This window comes from Megalobrama amblycephala, linkage group LG1, assembly GCF_018812025.1.
Source record: "Megalobrama amblycephala isolate DHTTF-2021 linkage group LG1, ASM1881202v1, whole genome shotgun sequence".
NCBI classification, from domain to species: Eukaryota; Metazoa; Chordata; class Actinopteri; order Cypriniformes; family Xenocyprididae; genus Megalobrama; species Megalobrama amblycephala.
The window spans coordinates 1,036,323-1,047,192 of NC_063044.1; the positions used below are offsets into that span (position 1 = coordinate 1,036,323).

At 39.0% G+C, this 10,870-nt stretch overlaps 2 protein-coding genes across 2 annotated transcripts; one reads left to right on the forward strand and one right to left on the reverse strand.

Annotated features, from left to right (window-relative positions):
• Positions 1-1,054: 1,054 nt before the first annotated feature.
• Positions 1,055-2,300, forward strand: LOC125244880 (putative nuclease HARBI1). Its single transcript, XM_048155285.1, has 2 exons — positions 1,055-1,400; positions 1,649-2,300. Exons 1-2 carry the CDS (start codon positions 1,365-1,367, stop codon positions 1,955-1,957), a joined length of 345 nt encoding a protein of 114 aa, XP_048011242.1. The 5' UTR covers positions 1,055-1,364; the 3' UTR covers positions 1,958-2,300.
• Positions 2,213-4,027, reverse strand: LOC125244828 (myb/SANT-like DNA-binding domain-containing protein 4). The gene is made up of 4 exons (XM_048155163.1): positions 2,978-4,027; positions 2,762-2,900; positions 2,544-2,615; positions 2,213-2,411 (listed from the first exon to the last, which is right to left on the reverse strand). The coding sequence occupies exons 1-4, from the start codon at positions 3,279-3,281 to the stop codon at positions 2,213-2,215; spliced, it is 714 nt and encodes a 237-aa protein (XP_048011120.1). The 5' UTR covers positions 3,282-4,027.
• Positions 4,028-10,870: the final 6,843 nt, after the last annotated feature.

The window sequence follows — 10,870 nt, forward strand, 5'->3', positions numbered from 1 at the left end:
TCTTCTGTCTCCAGAAATGGGCTAGAATAATTGGCTCATCTCCACCTGTGACTGTGTCATTAACCCTATGTGATACAAGTCAACAAATTTCTTCTGGCACAGGATTGATCTATCCCAGTTTCTTTTTATTCAAAACAAAACCAAACGGACATAATTCATCATTCATAATTATAGTGAGCCAAATAATAAAAAAAGATGTGGCCCATATGTGAACTTCTTTATAGGCCTAATTCAAGGTTGAGTTTCAATGGCCTGATAGCCATTACATTTCATGTCACCAGTTCTCTTAAGAATTTAACCAAACCATGCCAATCACAAAACAGTCTTTAACACCAAAAATTATTCAGTATTTATTATTGAATAAAGATAGCATTTTAGAGATAATAAAAGTGTGGTTGACATTATGTATGTTGTAAGTATTCAATGAGTGAATTAATTTACAATAATTTATATTTTTAATATGTTTTAATCTTTATTATGCACAGCCTGTCAGGAAACAGAAAAACATCTAACACATAGCCTAAATAATGCATTGAAAAAGGAGACATGACCATGCACATATCATGGTGCTACTATATATTTGTGATTAAAATGATCTTATTTGGATACGGAAATGAGACTGATATTATGTTTACAGTTATTTCAAATAGCTATTCATGATTACAAATAAACAAGATTAGGTGATTATGCAGTGATTTTCACAGAAGTCTGCAGGATTTTTTTTAATTATTATTAACTGAGATAAATTTATGTATATATTTACCATTAATTAACCAACTCCACAGTCAGGTAGGCTACTTATTTTTTTACATTTTATTTATTTATTTATTTTTGATTGAGACATAAAGATGAGGTCATGTCATTCCCATGCCGCTGGATGCTTTTCATATTTTGATGGAATAAACTAACGTCATTGTTAAGCTAGAGTGCGATTTATCTGCCAGAGAGTGTTACATTTGGATTAAAACAATTCTATTGTTTTAATAGAGCTATTACAGATTTATTTAAAACCTATTTTGCAGGAACTTTAACTTTGAAATTGTTCAACTGTTGTCCCGCCTCTTGTTTCTCCAATCCCTTATCCAAGTCATTTCGTCAAAATAGCGCTTGGAAAAGGGAAACGGATGATTTGCTTTGCGAGTTATCCAGCATGTGTTCGTAAACGGCGTGTACAACAGTTTGCTTTGCCTATTGCTACACGTGATTGGCAAATGGTTTGCCAGAATATACCCTGACCATCGTGGCCAGGGAGTACACATGACTCCAGGATTTTGTCAGAGAGCAAGATCGGGAGAGACTTTGAGGCTGGAATCCACAGTGGCCTCCTGCTCGGGGACAGTGGTTACCCCTGCCGACCATGGCTCATGACGCCCTTCATGAATCCCCGTAATGCTGCACAGGCATGTAATAATCTTAACAGTCAACTTAGATCGATGTATAGCCTAATTCATTCAACTTAAATGACATTAAACTGACTTGGAAAAAATGATTTGAATCCTGTATAACATAAAAAAAGTTTATTATTGCTTAATTAACATTAAAGTAATATTTGAACAATGTGTTGCATTGTATTTTGTTTTTGTTTTTTATTATATTTTATTACAGTGTGACTTGCTGATACTAATGATGCATTGTTTTACACCTGTAGGAAAGATACAACAACGCTTTGACACACACAAGGTCTATAGTTGAAAGGACGATCGGACAGCTTAAGCGCAGATTTCACTGTCTCCATAGCGAGCTGCGCATTGAGCCGTCAAGAGCTTGCAAAATTATTGTGGCCTGTGTGGTTCTTTTCAACATGTCAAAGATGTATTCTGCCTTCGAAGAGGTGGATGAACTCGAAGAAGAGGGACAAGAAGCAGAAGAGGTTCATGAAGCAAATCATCTGCAACAAGATTTCCAGCAGGCTGGATTTGCTGTCAGAGATGCCATTGTGAATGCGTTCTTTAATTAGTAGGCTAAGTTGTAGCAAAAAAAGTGGGCCTTAGTACAAATATTAGTAATAATATATATTATTTTAGGCTATTAGTATAGTAGTGTAGTCTAAAGTAGGCCTAGTTGATATTAAAACAATATAACAATATTATTTATTAGTAGCCTATTGCTAGCAATATTTTATGTGAATGTAATAGCTAGGCCTATTGTTATTATTATTTGTAATTTATAATTTCATAAATAAAATACAACAGATATACAACATAAAATGTATTTATTTGTCAACTGACGTGATTGTTACTTTTCCTTCGCTCTGTAGCTGTAGAAGCTTATTGTTGAGAATAAAGTTGTACAGATCTTGATTTTCCTTCTCCTTTTTTATTTTTTCGATCTCCAGCTGCAATTTGTTTTTCTGTAGTTGCAGGACTTCCTTCTGCAGTTCCAGCACTTCTTCTCTGGTAGCAAGCGTTTTTCTGCAATTCACAAGTGTTTGTGTTTTGGAAAATAATAGTTTAAAATAATATGCAGGCTATTTAAAGCCGAATTAGGTTTTATTATATTAGTCTATTACTAATTATTATTAACAAAAACCAATAAAATCTTACTTGGCTGCTGCCTGGTTTGGCGTACTGGCGCTTTGTCGGTGTTGGAGCTGCGTTTGGGATTGCTGGGAAAGTCTAACGCGTGAAACAAATACCAATTATCATATTGTTTTGTTGTCATATATATTATGCCTGTCATAACCTTTAAAATTGTTCATTCTCACAGCAGTGATAAGTTTGATAAGATTGTATGCTGATATGAGACAATAATGCTCTCTCACTCCGTGTTATGCTGTTCCTCTGGTTCAGCTTCACTCTCTAAACCTCCTGTGATGCCAGCCAGGACAGGTGAGTCCGCCCCAATGATGTCTTGGACCATTTTAGTAGAGTCTGACAATTCAGGGGGCGGTGGTCCTCCACCTGTTTATCAGTTTTGTAACAGTTGTTATACGGCAAAAAAAAAAAAAAAACGCACTACGGTGCGGTAAAACTCTTACCAGTTTTATTGGACTCCCTCTTGTGAACGCTTAATTCTTTTTTTGCCATCACAGAGATGTTTTCGTATTTCTTAATTATTTCCTGAACAGTCCTTTTTACACCTAGATTACGTGCGTTAATTGTATCGGTTATTTCCTCCCACTGTTTATATTTTTTGGTAGCAGTTACATTGGGATTAAGTTTGCTTTTTAAAATCGCTTTCCTTTTCCCATATTCGTCGAGAAGTATACACTTCTCCTCCTCTGTCCAATTTGGCTTTCTCTTTTTGTTTTCCTTATCCATTTCTTTTTCGGTTGTATTCATTGTTTTCTGTAATGGCCGCTAATGGGTTAAAGTATACAGTAGCGTGTCCATGGCAACAATAGAATTTTATAACGGCAAAACCTAGGTCGCTGTCGTTAAACACTTAGCGTTTTCCCTTACCTAAGGGAACCGTTTAAGGGATTATATGCAACACCCTTAAATTATTCCCTTAGGTAAGGAGAAATCACCCCTTAAGTGTCATACTTAAGGGAAAAACTTAAGGTGCTTTATGCAACCGGGCACAGACCCTTTAAGCAATTAAAAGTACATTTTTAAGTCTAAGTTATTTGCAAGCAGCATTATTTAGAAAAACTGCTTGACATCACTAGTCTATGACTCAGTAGGCGAAAACTGTATTATTTTAACAATAATAAACATCAGAACTGTATTAAAAGTGTAGTACAAGATCTCTCGCAGTTTGTAGCTCTCGTGGTGTTATTTAGTCTCTCCCGATAGAGGCCCTTTCCTTTCATTTTCTCCTCCTCCATTTCTTCCCATAAAACTGTGCTGTATCGCAAAATGTATTTATTAAATTAATCTGCTCTCTCTCTCTGTTGCGCTTTATCTCGGGTTCACTGAAGAAGTTGCCATAGCAACGGATAGCGTATCCTGCTAATATGGCGGCGCCTTCCCGAATTGTGACGTAATTCTCATTCTCTATTGCCTGCGAGCTTCTCCTCCTGTCTGTACGGTAATTTCTCTACTGTGCGACAGAGAGTCGAGTGGTTATGACGCAATCGTTAGCCTATTTTTTACAAAAACTGTTTCTACGGGGCCATAATGTAACATAGAAGGTAATGGAGCCCTTTATACATTGTCGTGTATCTTTAGAAATAAATAATGGACAAATGGAGTCTTTAAACGCCTCAGATGTAAAGTTATTCGCTGTCAAAGTGACGCCAAAATGAATGAGTCAATGGGATGCTAACGCAAGTGAAGTTCTGCTACAAGATGGCGGCACGCGGCCGACTTCAACTTCTGGTCGACTTCCTTGGGCGCTGGTTGAGCTATACACGTTATGGGCGCCGCCATGTTAGTTTGTGCCGCAGGTTCTGTTGGATTTACAACATGTGAATTCATCCAATTCTCCCGAAATACATGAAAGTAAGTAAGCTGGTGAACTGGGGAAGAATAGAGTAAACTTTAAAGTTACTTACACAATGTGTATCTGATATGAATAAAACGTGTCCTCTAATTATAATGGAAATAATTGTTATTGCCGCTTCTATATCAGTGTGTATTTTACAAACTCTAAATGTATTGTTTTGTTTGTACTTATATGTATTTAAATTAAAAATAATTAAAACAATCCCCCCTACCCGACGATATCATCGTCCATCATGATGTTTTACTGTAAACATCGTCAACTGCCAATTTAGGGGACATCGCCCAACCCTAGTTGGTATAATAAAAATTAACATAAATATTATACAAATAACTTAGAAGAAGAAATCCATGCGCAAGCAGTAAAAAATGCCTGGGAAAGAGTCATAAACTTACCCTATGTGAGAAGTTTGCATGTTCTGCGTGTTCAATTTCTCATTATAGCTGTCTTGGCATAATGAAAATGAATACAAACTGCCAAAAATTGCCTTATAGACTGAAATTGAATTGTGAAATTGAAGTAGTAAAAAATAAACAGAAATAGTAAAAATAGTCCAAAACTTACCTTAAACGAAGAAGACACGCCAGCAGCACGTGGTGGTCAGCGTGTAAAAAAATGCAATAAAAAGATGCAATATTGATGCCCATTTCGCAGTAAGACCCGGTAGGACAATCTGATGGGTAGGATGAAATGTCAGGACACCGCCATCTTGCTTGAGGTACTCACGTGACTCCGAAAGTATACATTTTTAAAAAAAATTAGTGACCCCAAACATTGTAATGGTAGTATAAATATAATAATAGGCCTAATCAGCATTAATATTAATTTTCAAGGAAGACAATTAGACATTTACAAAATTTTCTGTTTTGTGCTTTATATAAGAATAGACAGGATAATTTACCCAAAATCGAAACTCAATCATGCAGGTTTTTAATGACATGAGAGTGAGAAAATGATGATGTGTTTCTTCTGCCTTCTGTGGAAATATTTTGGAGGATGGTAAGAGTTCTTGGTAAGAAAACAGTTTCAGTTCCTGTTGACTTCTATTGAATGTTTGGTCAGTACAATGGAAGTCAATGGGAACTGAAACAGTTTGGTTACCAACATATTGTTCCACAGATTATTACAATACTTCAATGGAAATCTGTAATGGACTGCTGGAATAAGGTCAAGCCTGTAGATGACAGATTGTTATTTGCTACACCTTGGTACATGATCTATAGAAAAAATAAACAGGATATAAATGAGTGAAAAAAAGGTTGGTCAGGCTGACTTTTTGTTGACATGTTTTACAAGATATTAATATTACCTTTCTGGAAAATGCATCAATGCCACCAAAGATGACTATATTGTACCTAGATACTCAATACACAAATCTCATCATAGAATTCAGCATTTCTTTTAGACAACAAAATGACCTACACTGAAAAGTTTGAAACGGATGGACGGACTGACTGACTGACTGAAACTATCTGCCAATAGCACCTGGTTATTGATCTGTTGCAGGACAACAGGTGTTATTTTATGGGACATTTGTGAGACAGATAAATGTACTACTATTTGCTAGGTAAATATTGATTTACATTCATTGGCAAACTTTAAAGGTGTCCTAGAATGCTTTTCCACAAGATGTAATATAAGTCTAAGGTGTCCCCTGAACGTGTCTGTGAAGTTTCAGCTCAAAATACCCCATAGATTTTTCTTTATTCATTTTTTTAACTGCCTATTTTGGGGCATCATTATAAATGCAGAGAATCAGGCTGCTTCCCCTTTAAATTCTCGTGCTCCCCACCCCCAAGCTCGCAACTGCCTTAAACATTGCATAAACAAAGTTCACACAGCTAATATAACCCTCAAAATGGATCTTTACAAAGTGTTCGTCATGCAGCATGTCTAATCGCGTAAGTATAGTATTTATTTGGATGTTTACATTTGATTCTGATTGAGTTTGAGGCTATGCTCCGTGGCTAACGGCTAATGCTACACTGTTGGAGAGATTTATAAAGAATGAAGTTGTATTTATGAATTATACAGACTGCAAGTGTTTAATAATGAAAATAACGACAGTCTTGTCTCCGTGAATACAGTAAGAAACAATGGTAACTTTAACCACATTTAACAGTACATTAGCAACATGCTAACGAAACATTTAGAAAGACAATTTACAAATATCACTAAAAATATCATGTTATCATGGATCATGTCAGTTATTATCGCTCCATCTGCCATTTTTCGCTGTTGTTCTTGCTTGCTTACCTGCATAAAGTCTGTTGATTCAGCTGTGCACAGCTCCAGATGTTACTGCCTTGTGTAATGCCTTGAACATGAGCTGGCAAATATTGGGGGCGTACATATTAATGATCCCGACTGTTACGTAACAGTCGGTGTTATGTTGAGATTCGCCTGTTCTTCTGAGGTCTTTTAAACAAATGAGATTTACATAAGAAGAAGGAAACAATGGTGTTTGAGACTCACTGTATGTCTTTTCCATGTACTGAACTCTTGTTATTCAACTATGCCGAGATAAATTCAATTCAAGGGCACCTTTAAACTTTATAAAATAACTAGGTTTAAAAATACATTTTGTCAATGTTAAGTATGAAGTACTGACAAAATCTTAAGAAAAACAGTAACTTTTGTTGTGAATTAAACCTCACTGTTTCATTCCGTGTTTTCAGCTCCAAAACATTTCAACTGAAAACAAAAATTGTAGTTTCGGACGCAAATTATTAGTAATTTCGGCGCATCAGATGATAGGCTTTAGCAAAATTCATGTATCTAGACTTATTGGATTTAGGCTACATTTTAAGAAGAACTGCGGGGTGTCCCGTATGCCCATGCATATACACCTATAGCTTGAGGGTGAGCAAATCATGGGACAATTTTTGGGGTGAACTATCCCTTTAACATCCAGAACTGTACTATATCAGTGCTGCAATAGTGTAATGTATATAATAAGGTAAACGTATATAATATATATATATATATATATATATATATATATATATATATATAATATATAACACTGTCAAATAAAATACATGTTTTACCGCTCTATTTATTACAATAATTTTATGTATGATAGAGTTTTAATTAGTTTACATGTTTTTTATAGTCCATTTTATTCCTCTTACTTATTTTAATGTGTGTATGTCTTTAAATGTGTATGGGTCTGCCTGTCATGTGACTGATCACATGTCAGGAACCAGGAAGTAAGCCAATATAAAGGAGGCAGCATGGCAAACAATCAGCCCCTCATTGCAAACACAATAGCTGGACTGTGGAGTTACTTTTATGGACTTGCCTTTCCAGCCAATCACATCACTTTCCGTGGACTTTGTATATACACCGGTGGACATTTCTCACTTGCACATTGGGACTTATCAGCACACTAGGATTCTTATGGACTGTTTTATGGCATGGTGCAAATGGACTCCCTGCTTTTAAACGGCCTAAGTTATTCTAGTTTTATTGTGTTGTTTTAAGTTCCATGTGAATATTGTAAATACACCTTATTTATCCATTTCTGTTGTCGGTCTCATCTTTTTAAACACTCCAAACCTCTCACACAGTATAATCTGACCCCATTCTAATTCATGTAAAATCGACCTATTAGGTCGATCGTTACATAATAAATATATATATATATATATATATATATATATATATATATATATATATATATATATATATATATATATATAAGTACAGACCAGTACAGAGATGTGGAGAAAAATTATTATAATAACTCTTGCGATAAACTGCTTATGATGTTCATTTGTTGCTTGGATACAAGCATCTGCTGAAATGACTACATGATAGGCCTAAATGTATTCCAGGTTTATGCATTTACCAGATAATTAAATCACACAACATTTTAAAGGTGCCCTAGAATTGAAAATTGAGTTTACCTCGGCATAGTTAAATAATTAGAGTTCTGTACATGGTAATGACATACAGTTAGTCTCAAACACCATTGTTTTCTCCTTCTTATGTAAATTTGATTCGTGCAAAGGACCTCTGAAGAACAGGCGAATCTCAACATAACACCGACTGTGACGCAACAGTCGGATCATTAATATTTACGCCCCCAACTTTTGCATATACCAGCCCATGTTCAAGGAATTAGACAAGCCAGTATTAACATCTGGAGCTGCACAGCTGAATCATCAGACTTTATGCAGGTAAGCAAGCAAGGACAACAGCGAAAAATGGCAGATGGAGCAATAATAACTGACATGATCCATGATATCATGATATTTTTAGTGATATTTGTAAATTGTCTTTTTAAATGTTTCGTTAGCATGTTGCTAATGTACTGTTAAATGTGGTTAAAGTTACCATAGTTCCCATTCAGTTGGTCACGTTCGACGTACGTCGGACAGACCGACGAATAGGAATCTCGCTAGAGAGGCCAATCTACTTCGAGTGTAACTGAAACGAGCCAATGCACATTGGCATGCAATCATATGCATCAGCTGCTCACCTCGCAGCGCAGGTATTTAATGAGCAGCAGGTGCGTTGCATCTTCAGCTTTTCGCTTCGGAGCCGAACAGTGTTTGTTCCTGTTCTCTACAAGCAAGTGTCTGCTAGAAGACGAGTCAAGCTTTTTGGTTGAACTTCTCTTTTTTTCTGAGTGCGGACGAACAGCACTGCAGCGGGGTCTAAGTCCTCTCTTTATTTTCTGTTTTTTGTTTTGTTTGCCATTATTGAGCAAATAGCTGTTTTGACAGCGTCAAAAGGCTGTTCTCACGGCCGGTACGGTGCGCTTTGGAGCGCTGAAAAGCCGTTTTTACGGCTGGTAAGAGTGAGCGCCTTCAAAGAGAGAGAGAGAGCACACGACAGACTGCACACAATCCCTGTCTGTGTTGCGGCGGCCGTTCCCCTGCGTGCTTCAGCACATTTAAAAGAGTAAAGTCCCTAAAAGAGCTTACACAAGTAGAGCTTGCGTCTTTTTAAAGATGACATTCTACTTGTGTGCTTCTGGATGCGGTCGTTTCCTGTCCTCACTGACGGCCATGATCACTGTTTCACATGTCTGGGCGTGTGCTGAAACGATGCTCGTGGCTGGTTCATGTTTTCATATGAGAACATGATCACATCGACACGCCGGTCGTGACTCTTCTTTCTCCGGGAAGCTTGAGTCCCCTCTGTTAAAGCACAACCGCGGGTCTGCCCGACACTGGGAGACTGTGGAGATCAGCGAGAGCAAACCTCTCGCTCCTCTGCGTGTCGTGTGCCATCGAGCTGTCGGGCTGCAGCGCACGGCAACCCAGCGCTCGCTTGGCGCTCTAGATGCGCGGTTGCCTAATCTCCATTGTAGCGCCCTCTCTGGTGCACCAGGGGAGGTCTACTTTGGTGAATTAGTTTGGGTGACTTGAGGTTGAGGGGTTCCTTCGGGGAACCAACCCCCTAGGGCCCCTCCCTCTAGCGCATTGCAAGCTGTGTAGTTTCTGGATTGGATTGCTGGTCCTTCTCATAGGGGAACCTAGCATTTCATTCAGAGCTCCAGCTGAGGATCAGACGTCGATTGCAGCATCGGAGAGAGTGCTGTTATGCTGTTATGCCATGCTTTCCCGGGTGTTCCGGATGTGCATGGAAAACTTCGGAGTATGGAGCTATTTTGGTGCCATAAATATTTAACGCCAAAATCTGCATAAAAGTTTTTCCTCTCTCACTACCCTCTTGGATGGGGTGGCTGTACACAGACCACACCCACCATACATGTGAGGCCAAGGCACTCTTTATGCATGAGGGTAGTTCTGAGCTGGGGTTGAGCTGCGCTTGATGACTAACCATGATCAAAGTCACGGCGCAGGCCCTCGGCCAGACGATGTCCACCTCGGTGGTCCAGAAGCGCCCCCTGGCTTACCTTGTGAGGTGCGAGAGGTTGTCAAGCTAAATGCTTTCTCAACGCTCCCATCTCACGAGGTGGCCTTTTCAGTGACACTGTCAAGGACTGAGCCCAGCAGTTCTCCTCAGTTAGTAGCAGACCGGGGAGCTTCCCATGACAAACCATTGAGTTCTTCTTGGGCCGCCCCTCAGTCTGCTCGTCGCCAAGGGTGTCGTCCCCTGCAAAAAACAATGGCCCAGCCTGCTTTACTGTGTCCGCTGCGGGGAGATGACGCCTCCCGTCTCTGCTGCTGTGTAAGTGGTTGGTGAGAAAATCACTCCTGAGACGGGCAACCCAGAGATGGGTGGGGCTGCTCTCCCTCTCTCGCTAAGAGAGCCTCCCGAGCCGCGTCCCTGTGTTCCACCTTGCTGCCCCACTGAGGGTACGCCTACGGTCCCTTTGATCCCGCTTGTACGGTCTCTGCGAGCCTGGTTAGCACTCCCCAGTCCGTCTCGCTGGCTCATTCGGACCATCAGGCTCGGCTATGTGATTCAGTTCGCTCGGCATCCCCCCCAAGTTCAGGGGTGTCCGCTTCACTGTAGTGAAAGCTGTCGATGCCCATGTCTTGCGTGCGGAGATCGCTGTCCTACT

What these genes read in the sequence shown, in the direction of transcription:
- LOC125244828 (XM_048155163.1), bottom strand. Translation starts at nt 3,281, where the DNA reads ATGAATACAACCGAAAAAGAAATGGATAAGGAAAACAAAAAGAGAAAG. An exon ending in GAGGAACAGCATAACACGGA is followed by an intron (nt 2,616 to 2,761) that starts GTGAGAGAGCAT and finishes TTCACGCGTTAG; the next exon opens with ACTTTCCCAGCAATCCCAAA. An exon ending in CCAAACCAGGCAGCAGCCAA is followed by an intron (nt 2,412 to 2,543) that starts GTAAGATTTTAT and finishes TGTGAATTGCAG; the next exon opens with AAAAACGCTTGCTACCAGAG.
- LOC125244880 (XM_048155285.1), top strand. Translation starts at nt 1,365, where the DNA reads ATGACGCCCTTCATGAATCCCCGTAATGCTGCACAG. An exon ending in ATCCCCGTAATGCTGCACAG is followed by an intron (nt 1,401 to 1,648) that starts GCATGTAATAAT and finishes TTACACCTGTAG; the next exon opens with GAAAGATACAACAACGCTTT.